This window comes from Daktulosphaira vitifoliae, unplaced genomic scaffold (assembly GCF_025091365.1).
Source record: "Daktulosphaira vitifoliae isolate Bord-2020 unplaced genomic scaffold, ASM2509136v1 Scaffold_4, whole genome shotgun sequence".
Classification (NCBI taxonomy): domain Eukaryota; kingdom Metazoa; phylum Arthropoda; class Insecta; order Hemiptera; family Phylloxeridae; genus Daktulosphaira; species Daktulosphaira vitifoliae.
Window position 1 is genome coordinate 32798271 of NW_026099575.1, and position 24654 is coordinate 32822924.

A 24654-nucleotide genomic window follows, 5' to 3' on the forward strand; every position below is an offset into this window, starting at 1 on the left:
TAAAATATTACATAGTTATTTATTACTTGTATTTCATATATTCAGTTATTAAATTTAATTACATTTGTTTATAATTATTATATAATAATTAAATTATTTTTGTTATCTAATTCAGAAAATTGTTGGATTAATTATACTTTTTTATTTACTTAAATATTATTTAATAAGGCTTAAGCTTAGTGCAACATTAAGATAAGTCAAACTTTAACAGCAAATATTTTTTGTTATTTTGAATAAACATGATTTTTTTGCGTAATTCAGTACAAAAACGAGTTCTATAATTCTATAGAGATATTTAATCTAGAAAAAATATTTAATATAAATATTAATAATTTAATATTTATTTATTATAAATATTAAATATTTATAATATTTAACAAAAAGTTTTGATAAAATTGTGTTCTCTTTATACATTAATAAAAAATAAACTTATCTGATTAATGAAATTCATGATATTCTTTTATATATTTTCGTTAAAACCACTTTTCCGCGCCAGATTTTTCTTAATATCAGTTAACAGACTATTTCATTGATAACAAAAGTACCAAATCAGTAAAATATTGATAACCTCTGAAAATTGAAAAATAAATATTTTTGTTATGCGTAGTAAAATACCTGTTAATCGTGAAGAATTAATTTTAATTACTACTAAAAATAAATGAATGTAAGTACTTTTATTACTATAAAACTTCATTTGTATTTATGGTTTTTAAATTTTAATTTAGGTATAAAGAAATTTCGAATTATTATTAAAATATTGTGTTATGATACATTAATATTGATTATTGATAGCTATTCAATTCAAAATGGAAATTGGTATAAATAATGTGATTGGCAACAGGATGAGAATGTGGCCTAATCGTCAAACACTTGGATTACGCATAAGATCAGCTTCAGCGGGTCGAGATAAACGTTCAGGTTAGTTTGTTAATAATTACTTATTAAGTTAAAATTTGTATAAATTTATAGAGTATTTCACTATACTAGTTTAATAATTTTAATTAAGTTTTAATTTACTATTAATATATTTTATTTAGAACTTAGAAATCGATCATGGATATTCTTATTTGATAATTTAAGACGCAATATTGATGAAATATATCAGATATGTGAAACTGATGAAAATGTTTATGAATGCAAAGTTAGTATAATGTTCTATAGTTTTTTTTTTTTTGTAAGATTTTAACTCATTACTTCTATTTATTATTCTCAGGAAGCTATAATGGTTTTACAAAATTATATTCATGACTTTCATAGTCTTGTTGAGTGGTTTCGATTAAAATGGGAGTATGAACACACTGATCCCCCTCAAAGACCTAATTTCCTTGCCTGGGAAATTAGAGGGGCTTCACCTAGAAAAGTTAGTATTTTTAATTATCATTAGGGTAATTCTGATTTGATTTATGATGTATTCTATATTGTGTTTTTTATTAGATGCTTCAAAAGCGTTCTTGTGTTTCTCCTGGGCTGACACGAAGGAAATTAGATCTATTATCTGAATCATTAAATGATAAAAGTATAAGTGATATTAATGAAAATGATAAAAAAAACAATTTATCTGAAAAAATTTTTTCAAATCAATATTGTCAAACTGATTTTGAATTTGATCAAGATATCACAAAGAAAGTTTTTCAACCTATTACAAAACCTATTGTTAAATCATCAGTTGTAGATAATGTTAAAAATAAAAAAATTCCTGTTTTTGTTCCTAAGCCAGTTAAAGGTGTAAAACAGATACAAAATGACAAAGAAAAACATAAAATTGAACCATTAAAGAGGAATTGTGTATCAATATCTCATTTATCCCAATCTACTTCAGTTATTAATAGAAAAACTTTGGAATCTTCTAGAAAAAGTTCCTCTAATATTCAAATGACTGAAAACAAATTAAAAATTGACTCAAAAAAAATTATTACCAGTATCAATAATTCTGATAAATTATTAAAAAATAATGATAGAAATAGCAATATTAATACTACTAATAGCATTATCAATGAGTTACCAACTATAATTAATAAGAATAATTTGAAGATTGATTTAAGTAAGTCTAAAAAAAAGTCTGTTGAGTCATTAAATGTAATAAGTAATGAAAAAAAAAACAAAATAATTCGCTCTAAGACGTCTATTGACATTAAGCCTCCAAAAATGTCAAAACGTGGAATAGTTAAAGGAAATGATGGTTGGGAAACAGTCATACGATCCCGACGAAGTAACCCATTAACACAAAGTTCTAGTAGTATTAAGCTAAAAGCACCAAATGATGTCAAAAAAAGATTTCAAGTACCATCATCTGCACACTCTATGCCTACTCTAGCTTTAGACATAGCTTCTAGTCCTGAAGAGCTTGAACCTAAAAGTACTTATCCTGATAAAAATGACAGGCCAATTATTTCTAATGCTGTAACTTTTCCTAAAAAAAAGCGTAAAACTGAAAAACCTTTAGAGAAAAAATTTAAAAAAATAGATCAAATTAGGAAAGAGATATTGAAAAATGAAATAGAAGAACGTCGAATGTGCGATGAAGAATTATTACGAAATAGACAATTTTTTGATGAAGAAATGTTATTAGCTAGAGAAATTCGAGAATTAGAAAATGCTGAGAGTAGTTGTAGTGATGATATGACTCAATCTGATCGTTATTCTGATTTATTAGATAATATGATTTTGACAGAACGAATGTACACCATTAATGAAATAAAAGCATTAATAGAATATGGAAATGAAAGTGCTATTTATTCTATTGGAATGCAACCATGGGATATTGGAAAATCTACTGAATCTATTAAACAAACTTATAGTGCTAGACAAGCAAAAGCACATCAAAAAAGGCAACAACTCTTACAAGACAAATCTTCTAAAGTGCGCGAATTGCTTAAAAAGGTAGAGATTAGTTATTTGTATAAATTTTAATTTGATTAATTTTTGAAATATCCATTAAAAATTATTAAATTTTATTTGTTAATTTTTTACTCAAGGTAGGTGAAAGAAAAATGTTGCAGACCCAACTTATTGATGAAAAGCGTGTAAATATAGATAAGAAACTTAAACGTGCTGAAGAAAATCGTAAACAACATTTGCAACAGATTCAAAAAAAAGCTCATGATGAAGAAGAAAAACTTCGTGAAATAGCTTTTATAAATGAGTTAGAAGCACAAAATCGAAGACATGATATATTAACTTTGTGGCAAGAGCAAGAAGATCGGTTACAAACTATTTTAGAAGAACGCAAGCGTAATCAAGAACGAAAAGCTGCTAAAGAAGCTGCTGTCGAAGAGCGTTTGAAAGCATTAGAGGTAGAACGTCAAGAGCGTATTGAACAAATTTTAGAGAGAAGACGAATAAAAGAAGAAAGAATTGGTCGGGAACAACAAGAAAAAGAAAAAGAAAGATTAGAACTAGCTAGAGAAAAAGCAAAAGAAAGAGAAAATAAACTAACAGCATTGTATGCAGCTCAAGTAGCTAGTACAGAAGAACTTCAGAAAAAAATCCAACAGAAACAAAAAGAATCAGCTAAACGTCATGAACAAAACATTGAACACATAAGACAAAGAGCCCTTGAGTTGGGTGTTCAAAAAAATGATGTAGATATGGACAAATACTGCTCACCTTGTGAAATAATTGTTAGTTTGGGTTTTTATTTATAAATCAGTGCCTAAATTTATATGCCATTATAACTTTTTTTTGAGGAATTCTAGTTACACATTAGTTTTAAGTTCAGTTTTATATTTGTTTTGGTTATAGTAAAACAAGAGTTTTGGTGAGGGGCATCAGTCATATAACTCTGAAAATTTTTTTTTTCTCTACCATTTTGTGTTTTAGAAGTTTAAATAAATTTTATGAATGCATATAAAAGTGGACTCATCTAATAATGATATTTAAATTTTCATCTTATTTAAAAGTAAATGTATGTTTATTTTTTTATAGTTTGATACAGTAATTGCATTACACCATCATTTACGTACAAAAACTCATAGAGAATGCACTAAAAAGACTAAAAGACGGATAAAAGTAGAAAATGTTTCTGCAGACAAATTTAGCAAAGATGTAAATAAAAAGAAATTGAAGATAGCTAACTCACTTGACAGTGTATCTTTAAATTTAGATAGTGTTGATGAAAAACCTGGAAGTAATTTACAAATGAAAAATAACCGTAAAAGATGTTTGAAATTAAGACACAAAATGTTAACTAGGTAATTTATTGAGATCATTTGACGATTTTACTATTATATTGATATTTTGGTTAACGCTTATTAATTTATTTACTAAAACTGAATTTAGAGTATTGTTTAATAAACAATACTTTGCTTGAAACTTGAACTTAATAAAATATCATTAGTTCACTAGTTAAAATATGTTATGAAGTAAAAAATGTAAACATTTATATGTTAAATAAATTTGAATTTATTACTATAGATGAATCTCTATATGTAATAATTTAGGTGTAAATAATAGATAAATGTTATAATTTTTTTATTTTATAGCTTTATTTTTCTCAATGCATAATTTAATGTTTATTAATTGATTTTTAAATATTATTATAGAAGAAATAAGTGTAAGGACAATATAAGTAAATCTGATGTATCCATTGATAAAACTACCATAGAAATTTGTGTTAATTCCATTGCTAAACATTTGAAAGAATTAACAAATGAACAGTGGTCAAAAAATATTATAAAAAACTTAGAGACAAAATTATTATTTTTGGAAAAACGATCTAATGAAATCCCAGTAAGTGTTATGTAATTAGCCTAAATTTTACTCAATATATTCAATTTAATATTTCTTAATTACTAACATCTATAACATGTTTATAGATAAAAGATTTTCAATTATTAGTTTCACGTAGTAATGGGCTTAACAGTTTAAATAATATACTTATATTAGCACTAAATGAAGAGAAATCAGCAAGTTACGAATTTCTTTCTAAGTAAGTTAATTATTAAAATACCTTCTCAACTTCGCATCATAGCTAAAATTAATAACAACTTTTTCTTTATTATAAAAATTAATAATTGGAATATTTTATTTCTTTTTTAAGGATTGTTTTTAAAGCCATCAAAATATATAAAAAAATATTGAATATTAATGAAGTTAATACAGCTAGTGTAATGTATTCGGCAAATATTTTTATTATACTGGATTTCCTTCTGGTGAAGTTAAATGTATTTTTCATATTAATATTAACAAAATGTGATTCAAAGTTGTATTCTTTTAACTAATATAATTTTTAACAATTATAGAAAGTTATCCCTGAGAGTGGAATAGACAATAATTTTAAACTAAAAACTTCAACTGATTGTTTAATAAGTGGTCAACTTTTAGATTTGTTAAGTGTTGTTATGCTATCATTTAAACATGATGAACTAGAAGATAAGGAACAAATTAATGATTTTTTGAGGTATTCTAATATAATATGTAATTGTTCTAATATCACATATAGAATGTTGTTCAGTTAACCAGAATTAATTATACACTAAATATATTTCATTTAAATTAAATATTTTTTAAACTCACAAATATTAGCCTTCAAAAATCCAAAATTATTTTTGATTTAAATTTTTAAGATTTTATTAAGTATTTATTTAATTTAGTTTTTTGATAGTTAAACAAAAAGTTTCTGACGCCAGAATTTATTTTTTTGTAAACATTAAAAGTGTTAGTAGATCTAATACTAAATTAAATGTATTCAATTTATCAATGAATATAAATATTTGTATTTTTTTTTTAGCTATATATGCTATATTGGTATTCTTGAAAAAATGAACTGCTTTTTTACTTTGGTTCGAGATTGTTACCCAGAAACTAATGAGAATGTATCCGAATTTGTAATTTACTGTTTAAATTTTATCAGTAGTCTATCAAAAATAAAGTAAAATTGTTAATATTTTTATTTTTATGATAACATCTAAAAAATATTTTATGCATTATTTCAGTACTGATTTATTTGTAAAAAAATTTATTGAAATTCTGAAAAATTCAGAATTGATGGGTGTAATGCCAGTTCTATATAGTATTTTACTACGCAATGATTGTAGCACTAATGGTCTTGGTCCAATAGAACTGTCTTTAACAACTCTTAAAGTAACCAAAGCGTTGTTTAACATGTTGACTTCAGTAGCTAAAATGGATTCTAATACATTTCAAGTAAAACTTTTAAAATACAATATTATAACATTACTTATGATTATTTAATTTTATAGGAGGTGCTAAAAGTTGAAAGCTTATCAGTTCAGTTTAGACATATAGCCAGATATTTATTATGGTTTTGTTCAGAAAAGCCTGAAAATAGAGATTTATTAAATGAAGTTATAGTAGCTGTTGGATACTTTTCCTTGAATAGTTCTCTTCACCAAGTAATATTTTATACAATTTTACTGTTACAAATTCTTAATTTCATATTTTTTTACAGTCGATGTTACAATCAGGACCATCACCAACAGTACTTCAATTGTTATGTAATTTACCTTTCCAGTATTTTAGTAATCCTACGTTAATTTCTGTGTTGTTTCCTACATTGTTGGCATGTTGTTCAAACAATGCTCATAATAGAGCCCTCGTGGAGACAGAAATTTGTTTTGATGCAAGTATAATGAGTTAAATAAAATATTTATAAATAAGTTTGTGGGTATATAATTGTTTTGTTATACTCTAATTTATATTAATAATTATCAATATGTATAGTTATAATGTTATGGTATAGTAAATACACATTGATATGCTTTATAAATCAAATTATTATTCATAATTATTTTAAGTTTTGATTTACTTTTTTAGCTTTTAGAAGAATTTCAAAATTCAGCACTAAGTCAAGATATACCAATGATTCAGTTTATAAAATAAAGAAAACCTATTCTTATTGTTAATTACTTATGTTATGATATAATACTATTAGATTACTATTAAACAATTACAAATTATTTTACTTAAATTCCATCAACAAGTGTAATTAATTTACTAGTCTGTTAACCTTGTGATAAAAACCACTAATTATAACTTTATATTAGTTAATTCATCTATGCAATGTATAATTAGATAAATCTAAAATAAAATAAATAATATTAACTTTAGTCAAAAATTTAAATCTACAGCAAAGTAAAAAAACAATTAATATTAACAGCCAAGTTGAGCTCTTGGTACTAAATCATATTTTGTTTATCTACATAATGTTGTTTAAATATATTAAGTAACCAGTAGTTAACTTGTAAACTGTAAATTTATTTTTTACAAATTATTGTATTAAATATTATAAAAAGTTGTTATTTTAGACGAATAAAAAATTATTTGGTTGATATAGATTGTTTGATTTCTATATTTTTGGTTATATTTAAAATATTATATTGGTTGAAATCGGTTACCAATTTTCCTCGGACTCCGGTGAAAACTCTTTTTCTTAATCAATAGGTGATACTGTTTTTTTTGTCTTAAAACAAAAATAACAGTAATTTGTTACTAGTAACTGAATATTTTTGCAAATTATGAACCAAAATCCAACAACTAACACATTAGAGAGTTGGAGTTTTAATAAAAAGTGATAATTTCTTTAAACTAGCCGGTTAAACACAAAAATGATAAATTGATTTTAATGAGATTTGATTAGAATTGAAAATGCATTATTAAGTATTAAGTATTTATAAAATAATAAATAAAAGACGAGACTTATTGGAGAGGTGATAAATTTTCTCATAACAAAAATGATTACACTGTGAAGATACAATATTGTTTTCGTTAAAGAGAGCAGAGAAAAATTTTTTTATGTATACCTTCACAGAATAAAAGCCGAACTGTACTACTGTAGTTATTAAAACAACAGTAGCAATTTTGTGTCAACCCCTAAAAAGAAAATAGTTATTAGTTAAAATATACTTAAAGAGGGGGTAGTAAAAAATTACCTAATGAAAATTTTTTTTTTTGTGTGAAAATAAGTTCTTAAAAATTGTATTTTATGATTAACCAATTTTTACATGTAAAACCGGTAACCAGAGTCGGATTAAGACCTATATGGATCCCAGGGTGGAACCTTGAAATGGGCTCCCCTATTGAAAATATCGCTACCTTAAAAAAGTGAAGAGCAAAAAAAAAAAAAATCAGAATAACTGTATGTCATTAATCAAGATGGTTTAGTAAAATTTGCAATGGTCGTCGGAGCGTTTGCTCCTTTAATTCAAGCCTGCTAGAAACCAAAAAAAAATATAACTGGTTTCAACCAATTAACGTTAATTTTCTTTATTTTCTAAAAAAAAAAATGTAATTGACAACCGCTTTTTAACCTTATGCCAACACCGGTTTCCGCTTTTAAATAAAATTCTGTTTTTACCGGGACCGATTAATCATTTTTTTTTTTTGTAACATTCAAACTCTGGTTAATACAACTAATTCTTGTTAGGGTTTTTTTTAATACTTGAGGGTCTTGGTCATAACCAATACTCGAAAGCTACCCGATATCTGCCCAAATATTGTCCCTGTCTCCTTGAATGAGTTTTAATTACCTGAAGGAGACACAGGCAATCGTGTAGTTTAGTTACCGGAGAGAGATTATATAATAAGGTTAAGCTATTGTTTTATGTCAACGACAAAGTATAGTTATATTTTAGATGTTCAGCAAATACAAGTTATATGTAATGTACAATATGTCTGACCTAAATTCTGGTACAGTTGGTAAGTAGGTATATCCAAGTGATACGAAGTTGGTTGGCTATGATGACAATTGGCGATAGACGAATCGTTGATTAAAACAAGTTATTAATAACATAAATAAGGCGGAAGTGATAGCACTGAAATGTATGTCTATAAAGGCCACTCAAACTCAACTGCCCTTTGCTAGTTTGATGTCAGTAGCTCCGGGCTGCAGATGAGTAGAATTGTCACATCAGCATCTCCTTCTATGCTAATTAATATGTATTACGAATTGAGTAAATGGAAATAAAACCTGTATAATATAAGTGGTAAGAACATAGTAATAAGTGTTCTTACATACTAAAACATAAATTTTAGACTGAATTATTTTTAAATTATTAAACAAAATTTTAGGTACATTCTGCAGGAAATCATCATTAAGCCTTAAAATTCGATTTTTAAAAACTGAAATAATGATTATTTTCAAAATTAGGGGTCATTTTCCATGTCCTTAAAAATTGACCACGAATGTGTTGCATAAAAAAATTACAATTTATTCATATAAAGTTTAGAGCTCATTTTTTATTTAAAGAATTATCATGATTAACCAACGGAAATTCAACAAATTTCATATTATTCGTAGAAAGTTGAGACATTTTTTGGTAATTAAGAGCTTGTTAACTATTGTGTACGATATTTATGCTCATAATAATATATTTGTGTTATCAATGTAAAAATGCCAGTTTGTGTCCGTCTGCCGGACATGACACCACTAGTCGGAGGTGTTATGTTTTTCCTATAGTTTGTGGTGTAGTTTATCTTTCAATATCGACAGAGAGACAGTTACTCTTTGAAGTGCGCACAATGGACTTACAGGTCGAATTGCACGGACAGTTCACCTCTATAACAACTAAAACTAAAACTTCATTAAAGTTCATTACTTAGCATATTAAGTAAGTGGTAATTTGTTTATTATCTTTTATTATTTCGGAGTAGTCAACTCTAGTCAACTTAATTATTATTTCCTATTATCAAAAATTAATTTTATGTNCCACTAGTCGGAGGTGTTATGTTTTTCCTATAGTTTGTGGTGTAGTTTATCTTTCAATATCGACAGAGAGACAGTTACTCTTTAAAGTGCGCACAATGGACTTACAGGTCGAATTGCACGGACAGTTCACCTCTATAACGACTAAAACTAAAACTTCATTAAATTTCATTATTTAGCATATTAAGTAAGTGGTAATTTGTTTATTATCTTTTATTATTTCGGAGTAATCAACTCTAGTCTTACTTAATTATTATTTCCTATTATCAAAAATTAATTTTATGTTTAACAAATATTTTTATAAAACCGAATTGACAAATCGTTAAATAATCTAACATAGATTATATAAATAAAAAAGTATTGTTGAATAATTATCGAAAATCATATCGTTTATCAAATAAACGAGATCAAAAATAAAATTAAGAAAAATAAAAATGTCACATTAATTTATCGATAAAACTATACAACGGAAAATTGTTTTCAATGATTTCTCAAAATTAATTAAATCTTGTTTTGTTTCATAAATGGTTCGTGTCATGTATATGACACGGTTCTTAAAACAAAGATGTATTTGTACTCTGATATAAGTGCACTTAATTACACTGCATTGGCTGAATTATTAACGTCACTGTTAGTCGAGTGTTTCCACCTGGAGCCTTTTTTAGCTAATGTAAACACGAAAAAAAAAACCATAATATTTACACGCCCTTTGTACAGATTCCATTCTAATCTCGCCATCCTTTTCTTTAATTCGAACATTTTATGAACCGATCGACTTTGTTGTACAGAGTTTCAAATGAAAGTCAACAATTTTGTGCCAGTAGTTCATGAGAATCGTCGTGAGAAAACAAAATTATTCGAGTCATCTTTATGTGATGGCCACGTGAAAATCGCTAGCGATACGTATAACTGTTCATGTCACTATAAAGTCTGAAACTGATCACTACGAAAGCGGCACCTGACTATCATTTGTGGCTTTGCGCGGCTCGCGGTGTATTCGCGTGGCAGTTCTTGCACAGACGGGCAGTCGCAATCGTGCAATAGACGTCAGACGATACACGTAACTCGATATTACATCCGCGACAATCGGCGACCATATATGATTTCTTGGTACTAGATGTGATGTTTATCCCAACGCCGGTCTAAAACATAATATGTAACTGGTCTTACAATATCTCACGAGTTCCTGGCACAAATTGCTAATAAATCAGCACGTAACCGTAATTTGCAACTTAAAACGGACAAATTCATTTTCATATATTGTTTTTATCTGAAATAATTCGAGTATTTGGTTAAACATCTACGTATTGTATACTGTAACGATATATTGAATCGTGGGCCACAGAAAAACAATTAAAAAATAATGAAAACAAGTCATTTAAGGGAAGTGAATTTTGCAGACTTTTGACGATAAATTGTTCGACGTCAGTACCTCGGCGAGTAAAAAAATCCACAATTTGTCCTAAAAATATCGACCACTAATAATTTTGATAAACGTTTGAGGGGTAGTGACATCCTCTATGAATCGCCCCTGAATAACAGCATTTCAATTGTTGCATAACAATTGAGATACATTTACGCTATTTTGTAGTATTGTATTTATTGTGTTTATATAATTTAAAAGATTCATTTTACGTGTAAATATTCTACAATTGAAGTTTTATTAATTTCTAAAATTCCATTTACATTAAATACTGTTACAGCTACAGTTTGTTTTAATTTAACTTTCGAGCTATAATATGTTTATTTAATGACCAAAAAAAAATCTGAAATTGATAATACGACGATCATAAAATCAAATAATGATAGTATTAAAAAAACTACAATGGATTTGGAAATTAATATAACACTACCATACTTAACTATTTAGCTATTCATATTTTAGGATTAAAAAGTGTTAATGAATTTACCTAAGTTAATTTGAATATTAAATAAATTCAATTTAAAATTGAATCAAAAAAATGTATTTGATTGCTGTGTGGTAAACGTAAGACGCAGAAGAAAGAATTTTTTGATGGAAGGTGATATAGTCAGAAAAATCTCGAAAAAACCTTTATTTTGTACCTTTATTGTATTTGCACATTTCTTCATTTTGGAGATAAATATTGTTCTCGAGGGTGGGGGGAATGAACCTGTAGTTACACCAATATTGTACATTTCAGTAGAACTATTTAGGGGCCAATTTAATTTCATTATTTAACATGTAAAATAGTTGAATGTGTTATGTAAGTAATGTAATAGGAATATATTATAGCTGTAATATATAAAATTGAATAAAAAAAATGGAACTCTTGTTAAATTTTTGGAGCGTTTTCCCCATTAAACCGCTACAAAATAATTTTACTGTTGTATATATTTTAGCTTCGATGCGAAGCTGAGAAGGTATTGGTTTTACTAAGATGTGTTTTTTTTTTTTTTTTTTGACTAAAACTAAAACTTCATTAAATTTCATTATTTAGCATATTAAGTAAGTGGTAATTTGTTTATTATCTTTTATTATTTCGGAGTAATCAACTCTAGTCTTACTTAATTATTATTTCCTATTATCAAAAATTAATTTTATGCTTAACAAATATTTTTATAAAACCGAATTGACAAATCGTTAAATAATCTAACATAGATTATATAAATAAAAAAGTATTGTTGAATAATTATCGAAAATCATATCGTTTATCAAATAAACGAGATCAAAAATAAAATTAAGAAAAATAAAAATGTCACATTAATTTATCGATAAAACTATACAACGGAAAATTGTTTTCAATGATTTCTCAAAATTAATTAAATCTTGTTTTGTTTCATAAATGGTTCGTGTCATGTATATGACACGGTTCTTAAAACAAAGATGTATTTGTACTCTGATATAAGTGCACTTAATTACACTGCATTGGCTGAATTATTAACGTCACTGTTAGTCGAGTGTTTCCACCTGGAGCCTTTTTTAGCTAATGTAAACACGAAAAAAAAANATTCTCAATTTTATTTTTTACATTTTTAACATTATAATGCTATAACTTATTGAAAAGTGTATTGATCAATATAATTTTTTTATGGGAAATACTATTTTCTAATAATCTCTTTTTTATTCTACATACTTTGTCTTAATCAGGATATTAATAAGGAACTAGGAGTTTATGAAGCTTTTGGAATAATCCACCAATTTTTTAAAATTAAACACTATCTAAAGATTTGCATCGAAGCGTTTTTTTTTGATAGTGATTTTAATCACTGTCAGATATCATTATACTTGATCCAACTATACCACGTCACCACTGTGCCGCGACCCCCCTGTGCTGGGTTTTTTTTATATTAAATGTAAAGAATGAAATAAATTTACCATAAAAATTTACATGAATTATTATTCATTGAAGTTATAAAAATAAATAATGTCATAAATGTTAATAATAATAGTACTGTTCAACAGTATCTATAACAATAAATTACTATTTGAGCGCAAAGGGTTTTTTCTGCAGTAGTTGGTGCAACAGTGGCGGTTACAATGCGTTTACACTGTACCAACGGGAAAGCTTTTAGCGACAGTTCAACGTGATGGGGACGACTGAATTTAAGGGGACGGGTGGAGGTTTTAAGCGTAAAAGCACCAGGGGACGTATTCCGTACGTCTCTCCGGTCTTGGCAGTTGTAACGTGCACATTCGCCGTCCCTCACGACCGATGTACGGGCGGTATTGCGCGCGTTTCACCCTATAATCAGTACTAAAAGCTCCTGGTCGTCACCACCACTGCCGCCGCCGAATCATCCATTAGATAAGGGTACCCGACCCCAAACAATGGCCGATGACTGTATACTTTGTATGTGCTTGTATATATATATATACTGTTGTAGTTACGATGACGGCAGCGCGTTCAGCGAAGGGGATCGGAGGAGTTGGCGTGCGCGTGTAATTTAATAATACCTGCGCGAACTCTACCGAAACCACCTTCTCCTCTATGACGTCTCCCTCTTGTCTATTTATGTTCCACTTTGCTGTCGCGTTACTGTAGTTCTACTCTTCCGCTTCATCGCAGCGCTACATGTTTCTGCTCGCAATTACAGAGATATAAAGAAACGACGCGCCTGCTTTGCCAAAGTACCGCTCACTGTTCATCGAGAGCATATGTATGTGTATGTGATAACAAAACCACGTCATCTATCATATTAAGCGTTCTGACCATTCTCAGTACAATATTCAAAACTATATTAAAAATATTAATTTTAAACTAAAAATTATTAAACTGTGTGTTTACCGTTGACAATGGTAACATTGTTCCCGAAATACGTATCCGCCATATTTTAGTCATTTTTCTTTGAGTTAAACAATTCTGATGTTTTTTTTAAATTAATATTTTTAATATAGTTTTAATTTTAAATAATATTAGCCACAAGTAGTCAATTTTTATTATATCCAAGTACAATATTTGTAGAAACATCACACACCCAATTCACAGTGAAGACAACTTAGCCTTTTAGATGAAGCCACTCATTTTTTACTCAATCCACACAAATTGCGATGATAAAAATTTAATTAACTAAAAATATTAAAATTTTTAATAGAAAAATTTTAACATATACAACGTAATTCGATTATTATGAACATTTAAAACACTTGAAAAATAAAAATTTGTATTCTTTTTTTAATATTATTACACTATTCACGATTTATCATGTATTAAGTTTTTTTAGGTATATTCCTTATACCTAATGAAATTTTTTACTTCGATACGAAACTGAAAAGGTATTCGTTTTACTATGGTATGTTTTTTGTTTTGTGTCTTTCGTCGTTTTTTTTGCAACTCCAATAGGATCGATTTTGTTAAACGATACGTTAAAAAAATATACTTTATTTTGAAAAAAAATTTGTCTCGTGGGATATATTTGTATGATATAAATGGCTTCCTTATTCAAAACGAATTTCTCGCCAAAAAGTTTGTTTCTAAAATTTCCTTGTGCACATTCGCTTTGAATCGATTTACGAAAAAGAACAATGTCGGATTTCAATCTACGCCTGTTCTCCACTACACTAAGTCCTCAATGTACTGAGTTTCTATAATCACGAATACAATCGACTTAATAAAAAACAAGGATTTCATAGTAACATAAAGTTATTGAGATACATGTGTAATTCATTTCATGGTAACAGATAACATTCCTCGTATGTAAATATTGCTATTGGATATGATGTAATTTCAGCTAGTTTTGCGTATAAAACATTGATGTATTAATAAAAAATATTGTCAAAATGTTTCTCGGTTACTTGATTTTGCGAGATAAGATATCAAGTCGATATTTTATAAAGACTTAGAATTAGATATTGTCATGTTGATATCGGCGACTATGCATAACAGGACATTATTCGCCAAGTTTCCATTAATAATTCCTCCCAGTAATAAAGAAATCAATGAAAAATTTTAAATCTTCGTGATGAAAACCTTATATGAATTATACAAGATCAACTGGGAAGTTCAGAAAATTATGAAATACCAGACACCTAATAAATGATTTGTATTTTTCCATATCACGAAATCCTAAAACAACTATGAGATGCTTTTCGAAATTCGAAAATGCAGTTATAATGGCACACGTCATATCACAATCAATGCCCGAGGCTTATAAAACTCTTTTTTGCGCAGTGTATGGAATAGTGTCATGGACAAATATTTTATGGGATCTTCAATATTCACATATTTTCAATACATGAAATTTATTTTTATTTAATTAAACGTAAACTTATCATTGAAATAACTCCTAGTTTACGTCATACCTTAAAAATTGGTAAATCTTCACAGTATTGGGAACTTAGTAGTTTGGGGTCAAAATTTATCAGCTGTGAAAATGTACAAAATTCCAATTATACTTTGTACACGTACGTTCTACTTTTGAGAAAGAAATATAATAATTTCTAGTTTTTGGTGTTTTCAAGTGAACAAAAAGCCGTAAAAGAAATTGAACACTTGTGGTTAACAAATAATGAAAATTGAAAAACTACTGTAAAAAAAATGATGACAACGCAAATATTCTTGTTTTATTTTTTGGACGTGTCAAAAAGTGTGTTTTTAATTATATCATGGAACCTGTGAACACAGCGAAAAAAATAACTATTGACTATGATAAATAAAATTATTGGCAAATTTTGGCAGTGTAGTCTGCACAAAATATTTATTTACGTAGATATTTGATGTTTTTCATAAATCACGTGTGTAGAATAACTTTAGGGATTATATTTGGATTTATTATTTCATTTTTTGTATTGATTATAATGGGTTATCATTAGATTACATCACTTTAATAACTATTTAATTTTAAAAACATGATAATAAATTGCACAACATTAACGCAATTAGTAGTTTTCTATTGAAATTTGAAACTTTGATGTTGTATCATAAGGTAATAAAACAAATCTTTGTTACTTAAGTTAATAGATTTTAGTTGTTATAAAATTTTTAATACATGATGTCTGTTCGACATATTTTAAAAAGAACGCCAAAAGAATTGGATTAGATCTAGTTGATGACATTACTTTTAAAAATTGAAGGAAGAAAAAACTCATTTTAAATGTTTTGAAAACAGCTAGATTTACATGGATTTTTATAAATGTTATTACACAGTAATAATTTTTTGAATAAACTATTTATCAAAATCTAATCGAAACACTAAGTAGAGGAAAGAATTGAACGAGATCTACGTATACTAAATTTTTTTTTGATTTTTTAAAATGTTTTGGAACGTCTATATTTTAAGCCTATAACAAGTTTAAGCTTTTTATATATACGGTTAGTTTAAAAAAATTTCTGGTGACTAGGGTAATGTGGGGTAAATGTAAACAAATGGAGTAATTATCTATCAAATTCTATCATTTAACATTTTTTTTTCAAAAAAACATAAATAAATACAAAGCTAAATACAAAATTTTATGTTGCATATTACGAAGTTCAAGTGCTTTTTTGCTTATTTTGTTTTTTTAGCGTTATTTAAGAATCATGATAAAGACAAATATAAAGGAAGTCTAAACACGTACAAGGCATAGAAATGCCTCATTTTATTATTTTTATTTTATAATAAATACTTTTTATTGAAGTAAAATTGTTTTGATTTTTTAGTCACACTTAAATTAAAACCTTACGCTGTACAACAAAAATATTATATCGTTCTTGCAAAAAAGGTGTTATTAAAATGCTATAATAATATAATGCTATTTAAAACAAACATACATATATTGTGTATTTATATTTAGTATTTTTATGTGATAATTTATCATAATTTTTATCGCTTCATTAGCCTAATCAATTGATTTTCTTCAATGTTGAATAAATAAAAAAAATATATTTATGTTTTTCAATAATTAAATTGGAAAAATGATATCTTTGAATTCATTATGAAAAATAAAATTATTCAAGAGATATAGAATAAAATATGTTCTATATTTAATCTATCTATAATTATATAATTTATACACATATTACATTTTAATTAAACCTACCTGATCTCTTTAGATATTTACTCATTAAACGTTTGAAAATATAAAAAATTATTTGTTAAAATTGTTTGCTAACAATGTACTAACAAAAATTTCATGTTCAAAATTATAGTATAATTGAAAACTGGACATTTGTATATAAATCATTGAAAAACGATTATATATAATGAAACAGCTTTTAAAGATATTAATGTCAATTACTCATATTTGATTTTTATGTAGGATTAATTGACTTTTATCATTATTACTTTGGCCAAGAAAATTATTCAAGTATCCTTATGCTCTACGCCAGAGACACTGATTTGAAGGGGAGTGAATATATGTCCATTTATATATTTTAAACCCAAAGAGGGCACCGTTCCTAAATTATTGGACAATAAATAATTACGAGACATTATCAGTTAAATTATTTAGAAATTATCGTGTTTCTCATACAAAAAATTCTTAGATGCATGTCCGAGATATCCAACATTTTCAAAAATAGATTTGCTTTTTATTTAGAAGTTATGGGAATTATGGAATCGATATTCATTTATGTGTTTTTTAAATTTTCTGTCGCGATGAACATTTTTCTTAAACAACGCAACACCAATATGATACGAAAACAATTCAAGCTTTGCGTACAAAATAGGAAACGTTTCATAAAGTTTTTACTCAAATTAGAAAAGAATTTTAAAATGTTTTTCTTCAACCCTTACTATTGATTGTCATTTCAATGTATTTTATAAGCTTCCTGTACGATTATAAAATAGATGGTCCTATAAAAGTAACTTAGAAAAGTATATACTTTATTTGGAAAATTGTACAATTGAAACACGAAACAAAATAAATTGTATGATATTTAAAAATAATTAATCAAAATTAAAATTTGAGTTCGGAAAATAAGCCAAAAAAACTTTGAAAAAAGTCACTTGTTTATGTTATCACATTTTTTTTTTTTATCTTAAAATTCCTTAAATATTTTCCTATTGCTATGAATCCTTAAAACCGCGAAATATTATCTTTTACATATTTTAACAGAAAATGTGTGACGGGCAGTTACAATCTCGGAAGAGAAGTATAAAAGTATCTCGTACAAAATATTTATCACGGCCACGATTAAAAGGATTTTTTTTATGAGAATATAACTCTTAGTATTATTAAATTTAGTTTCGAGATCTAATGTTAATTGCAACTCGACGATGGAGGCAATAAAACGTTTAGGTTTTATTTATTATTGTGTAATTTTTAATGGACAATTTTAATGCTACGAAAAAGTTCGGACTCTAGTAAAAAACGCATCCGATTTCATCATGTATCGTGCTTTGTCCAGTGCAGTTGAATGAGTTGGAATGGCATAAAGTTCGTGACGATTACTGTGGCGCGTAATAAAAATTGCGCTGCACAATTAAACAATATACATTCATCATTTATATATATTTATATACTGTTATTAAATTTTATGATGTTCGGATTACACGGGAGATGTTGTTGTGTAAAGGTTAGCGGACGCACGTGAGAGTAGATTGAATAAACGATAAGTATAGTAATACACTTGGTGTCATAAGGCGCGTACTGGCGGCGGTCTCGTGCAGTAGCCGTTGGACGGCGAAAAAAAACACCCGCAGGTATTATGACAGCCATAACAGGAGAAATAATAAACAAATATATGGCCTGTTTTATGGTTCGGCTTATATCAAAGGTGCCCAGTTACAGTTACAGCTCACTGTGATTCCGCGGCGGTTATGCAATGTCGTTCGGCTGTTGGATGCATATTTTATGGCGTTTGAGTCATGTCAGTTTTTTAGATTTCACACGGTAATGCGCAATAAATTTTAACGAAATATCAACAAATCAAAAATTATTTTTTTTGTTTGGCAATAGTGTTTTTTTTTTTAAATTTTATATCAACACTTAAAAATAGCGGACTTTTTGTTTTGCCGTCGGTGCAAACTTGAGGAGTCGATCATTTTTATAATTTGTACTTTATTATTTTTCGATCTTACGCATTACACCAAAATATCAATAAAAGTTGGGTTGGACATTTTCATATTTTAAAGTTCTTTATCGATTTATATATTTTAATGTCGCGCGCATTGAGTTTATAAATGTTCGTTGTCTAGAAAATTCTCTATTATGATATAAAAATATTTATAATTAACTGTCATAATAGCTCGAATATATTATTTTATGGTGACAATTGGAGTTTTCCAATTAATGACATATGAAAAATTGTGATATTCCACAGTTAAACTTAATTTTCTTTGTTATGTATACTTCTAATTACAACTTGTCACTATCACATTAGACAATTTTTTATTTGAAAACCAAGTGATGTTTTTGTTTACTGGCAGTGTTCACTGGTGATATTACCCTAAATTACTTTTACTTAATTTTATTAATTGAGAATTTTACACTCTAGTCACGATAATTTTTACACCTCCTGTCCATCTGCATTTATTAATTAAAATCAAATTATAATAACGAATGTAAAGTACTACAATTAATTCGAACAAATAAAACACACAAATAGATTAGTAAATTAAATTAATCATCATATTTTTATGAATTTAAAGAATCGAAATAAGTAACACATTTAAAATTTTGTAGCTTCATATTATACACACAATACATAATTAACAATTTTCTGAAAATACATTTCATTTGACCTATATAATTTTCAACCATAGGAGTGTACAACGTAGAAAAATTCTGTTTTTCTCGATAGGTTTTATTTTTTATTTTATAATATTATATTACAGATAAAATTATTTGATATTTTTAATATATAAAAGTGTTACACATAAAAAAAAAAAAATTGTTTCGTATCCATTGGAAAACTTTTGAGATGGTAAATGAAGTATAAAGTTATAATGAAAAAAAAAAACTCTTTTTCTTAACATTTTTACCTAAATTTAATAAAGAAATAAAAAATTTTTGATTTTCTAGTTGCGGTCAGATCCGGTTACAAATTAAACATGTCTAAATTAAATTCAATGTCGAAGCGACGCGATATGACCACCACAGTCACTAAAATGCCGCGCCTGTCGGCGTTTTTGAAAATACAACATCATTAATCCTACCAGAAAATAAAACCAACATCATAAAACCTTTAAAATATACAGTTCGTTAATGTTAGTGAAATATTTAAAAATATTATTTTAGGGGAACACAGGCGAATGGCATGCAGCACTTAAGAAAAAACCGATACTAAAAGCTGTCATTTATTCGTATAGTCTTCAAACCTAAATTTATTTAATTACCAATTTCCTATAATTATCTTGTGAAACTTGCAGATTTTTTTATTTTAAGTATTATTGAAAAAAATAAAATGTACATTATTCGGTATACGGAGTAATGATTGATGATTGAAAATTTATATTGCGTTGTCACGTTTTTAATTTTTATGATAACAATAATAAAATAATGATATACTGTTATCAAATTGTGTTGATACAATAAACTAGGTAGGATATTAATTTTTATTTCTTATAACTTAAGCATAAAAACCACTAGTTTATAAGATATCAAAATGCGCATCATTGCAAACGTGTCATTTTCCAGTGAACAATAACAATTTTTACTCTTTGCAAATGGTGACAATAGCACGCAATCAATACACATTTATTTAGTCCTTTTATAATGGTTAATAGGAATCAGACTTAATATTTACTTTAACACAGATCACTCTACTTTGGAAACGCCAATAAAATAAAATTAAGTATTGTTGATAAAAAGTAACATAATGTGTTATCAAAATTATTTTATATAATAGTTGGTTTAAAAAAATATGATGATTCAGTGTATAGTTATTTAAATTCTTAACGTGGTAAATAATTTGTAAAATATTGTAAGTAATATCACATAAAAATTTTATAGTTGCACAATATAGTTGAGATAAAACCTAGTTATTTAAGAAGCAAAATGTGTTGAAGTAACTATTAAATGGATAAATATTTTATTTTTATTTATAATTATAGTAACTCTTAATAAATTATAAAAATACATTCATCTATAAACGTGATTTTGTGTCTTAATTAACTATTGTTTATGTTTAATTCATACATTGCGATCGAAGAAAATATATTTTACGCGTATATTGTATTATTACTTTGTAACTCCTTATAAATAAACAACAGAATACTAAAATACAAATTATTAGTATATTCCTATATAACTTATGCATTTCTATATAATACACATATCTTTAACTCGATATAATTTAATTCAATTATTCTAATCTAATGTGGGTAAAAAACGTATTTATTTCGTGTTGAAAACAATTGTTAAGCATATTTGATTTTAGTAATGTACAATATGTGTAAATCTCTAACAAAAACTGACCCATCAGTATATCGTAGCACACATAATGTGATATTGTAGTGTAACATTTAATCATTTTCCGGTACAAAAAAGAAATACTCAGTACGTGTTTGTTTCTAGCCTAGTTAGTATTATAAAAACATATACACAAAAGTTACAGCTAGTTATAATAAATTATGTACTATTGTTTTCAAGGTCTTAATAAATTTCACGTACCAAAAAACTTATAAAGTCAACTTTAGAATATATTACTCTCAAAAAACTATTTCAACTACGAAATTAAAATAAAAAATTATTTTAATTGTATACACGTGTTTTGGAAATAATTTTGAACAATAAATCACTATTAAAAATATGAGGCATGTGCACTAGGCTAACGATATTACGAGTGCACCCGCTACACGGTCGAGTATTTTTTGTTTGTATTTCGTGTATTTTCTTTTAGTTTCCACAAGTTTACGGGAAGTACACACTGAAATTATTGATCCGAGGACGCCCCGGTCTGCGCTGTGCTTCTTCAAAACTTTTAACTTATGCTTTCGACGCCTGCGGAAATCCCCTAGCAATATTTGATTGTATTTGTACACACACTTGATATCATATATGTACACATACATGTGTGTATTGATATCGTTATGCGAGTCAACGAACCCACAAGAGTTTTTATGTACGAGAAAGAGTGAATTCAGTGGACTGCGGAAAAAAAGAGAAGAAATTGTAACGTAAGGAAAAGGTGTTGTATTGTATAAAGGATAAAACGTAGCGAGGGGAAGTTGTACGGGGTTGTAAGAGAAACCCACGTGTCCATCAATCATATGGCTAGGCCTGACGGAAGCGGACGTGGTGGTGAGATTAACTGAGGGTATGAGAGACCGGAGGGTGGAGTTTTCCGAGTACGCCCTCGGAAAATACATTTTCATGACCCTTTTAAGGGGTAATCGGGCGCGGCACCAACATTTTTATACAACAAAATCAAGACCCGTAACCACTCAATGTTGGTGTTTTTAAAACTTGACTCCATTTTTTGACTACGACTGACGATAATGATCATACGCTTTTTTGTGAATTATATTTGATTGTGTCCATAGTAAATTATGAGTAATATTAATGTGCCATTGGATAAAAGTAAATCATAACAAATAAAATGGAAAACATTGCTACTGACAACCCAAAATCAATTGATATCATCAAAAATGTTGGTGTTATCCATGACAACTATTTGCTTTACAGTAGTTTTGTGGGTATATTATTTTTTTCACAAATACATACTATTACATTACCTTGCATTACAATTATTTTAGTAGACAATACTACCATTACAATGTTTGTATAGAAATTTCTTTAATATTTATCGTTAAAAAAATGTCAAGTATTATTGACAGTAAAATAGGCATTATTGTGAGGAGGCCTTGTTGTAGCCTATGAATTTTCACAGCAATAAATATTAAATTATTTGGAGTCAACAATTTTATTTTTGATTCTAAGAAAACCTTATCAGCATCGTGATATTTTACTTATATCACAGTATTTTAATATATAAATACATTTTTTTATTTTTAATGATCTAAGTTTGTTATAAATCAAGATATTATTAGAAAAGTGGCTTAGAAAATAAATCTAAATAAAGATAATAATAAAATACGCATGTATGTATATTCACAAGAACTCGTAAGTCTGATTTTTAAAAAGTTAATTTTCATTGATATTTTAACCAAAGATAATGTATAATTAATCATTAGTTTATTTACATTTATTTTATGTTTCCTTTTTTTTCTTATACTAAACTATGTTAGATTTCTGTTAATATTTTCTTCGTTAATTTAATTTTTAACATTGGTAATTTTTTCAAATAGAATTACGTTTTTTAAGATTTTTTTGAGTATAATCAAATAATTGTGTAAAAATAGTTTAATAACTCACTTTTCACAAGTATATTCCTTGAGTAGTTAAAAAGGCTTTCTCTTATCAATTCATAGATTTCCATATTAATGTGTTGTTTATAAATTATTATTACACATCTATAATAAAATTCAGACATTTTTAGCTATATATTTACACTTAATAATTAATACACTTAATTTTTCATATTATCTTGCGCGTTATAATATATAAGTAATTGTGTAATAAATAAGGTAATTTTTTAACAAAGCTCAAATTAAAAAACTTTATAAGCTTTTAAAAATTATATAATTTGAATTAATAATTACTTGTATTAAGAAAGAAACTGAGTTCTTAAGTCGTACTTCTCTTTACAAATTTATTGATGATTTCACGTCATCAATATTGTTAAAAAAATAAAATAAATTCAGACAGCACATCCATCACTGGCGACTGATGATTTGGCAATTAAATAAAAGAAGCAATAGAACAATAAATACTTAAAATCACTGGTCCTGATCATCGAGGTCAATCTACTCCGGCACGCACCTTATGAACTGTAGTGAGACATTAGTGCCAGCACTCGGATATTGCTGTGTTTGGCTTTCAAGTTCACATTGAGAGTTTGTTTATCCATTCTAGACGCTTTTACCTATCTCTTTCCTCTCCAACTACTATCGAACTCAAGTACTTGCGTTTCGCACTTTGTCTGCATCTCATACTTTGTGCCTCTCTTAATGCATCAAATATTTGTGTCTTGCGCCTCGTCCATACCTTATATTTCGATGTTACTCTTTTATCCTCTAAGATAACAACGGCTCTTCGACATTCTCGATGAAGTGTCAGCCGAGCATATTGTGAGTATTAATATTGCTTAACATCCTTCATAGTTGTCTCATAAGTCAAACATTGCCTTGCTCATTTTGATTTTACTACGCATCCAACTGAAAATAAGAAGTTCTCTAAAACTAGAATAGGGTTGAGTAAGTCCAAAAGCGACCTCTATACATTCAATTACTACTTGCCAGTAACTCGTGTTAGTTTGATTTTTTTGCGGTTTAGTAAGCTTAAATTTCTTTCAGATAAATTTTTTTAAGGCGTGTATAATTTACCGTGACTTGAAGACACGTTCGTGATTTATTTTCACGAATACATTTCTCCATAAACTATACCTATAACTTCGTTCTATCGGAAATTCAAAAATATTCAAGTTTATTCGAATAATACCTTTAGTTTTATAATGTGTTCATGAAAAATGCATGAATATTTAACACTATGAAAAACTGTTGGTGTTGTATTTCCACTCATTTAGCATATATAATGCAACTCCTTTAAAATA

General features: G+C 27.3%; 1 protein-coding gene and 1 long non-coding RNA gene across 3 annotated transcripts; one reads left to right on the plus strand and one right to left on the minus strand.

The window, feature by feature from the left end:
• Positions 1–406: 406 nt before the first annotated feature.
• LOC126906073 (uncharacterized) lies at positions 407–24604 on the minus strand. Its single transcript, XR_007704180.1, has 3 exons — positions 23645–24604; positions 23358–23455; positions 407–570 (listed from the first exon to the last, which is right to left on the minus strand). It is a non-coding gene; the product is annotated as an uncharacterized LOC126906073 (long non-coding RNA).
• Positions 570–7289, plus strand: LOC126906070 (S phase cyclin A-associated protein in the endoplasmic reticulum). Of its 2 annotated transcripts, none has more exons than XM_050686323.1 (16): positions 570–664; positions 726–918; positions 1038–1141; positions 1214–1360; positions 1435–2880; positions 2976–3620; positions 3925–4190; positions 4542–4728; positions 4815–4927; positions 5039–5162; positions 5241–5398; positions 5729–5869; positions 5934–6144; positions 6201–6353; positions 6410–6580; positions 6775–7289. In XM_050686323.1, the coding sequence occupies exons 2-16, from the start codon at positions 807–809 to the stop codon at positions 6838–6840; spliced, it is 4044 nt and encodes a 1347-aa protein (XP_050542280.1). In that variant the 5' UTR covers positions 570–664; positions 726–806; the 3' UTR covers positions 6841–7289. The 2 variants fall into 2 exon arrangements, with proteins under 2 accessions (XP_050542280.1, XP_050542281.1); XM_050686324.1 differs by having other exon boundaries at positions 648–664; positions 793–918.
• Positions 24605–24654: the final 50 nt, after the last annotated feature.

Bases quoted from the DNA above. Each gene is read 5' to 3' on its own strand.
- LOC126906070 (XM_050686323.1), top strand. From the start codon at position 807: ATGGAAATTGGTATAAATAATGTGATTGGCAACAGGATGAGAATGTGG. The intron at 1,142-1,213 runs GTTAGTATAATG...TATTATTCTCAG, and splicing joins AAAATGTTTATGAATGCAAA to GAAGCTATAATGGTTTTACA. The intron at 6,354-6,409 runs GTAATATTTTAT...ATTTTTTTACAG, and splicing joins TGAATAGTTCTCTTCACCAA to TCGATGTTACAATCAGGACC.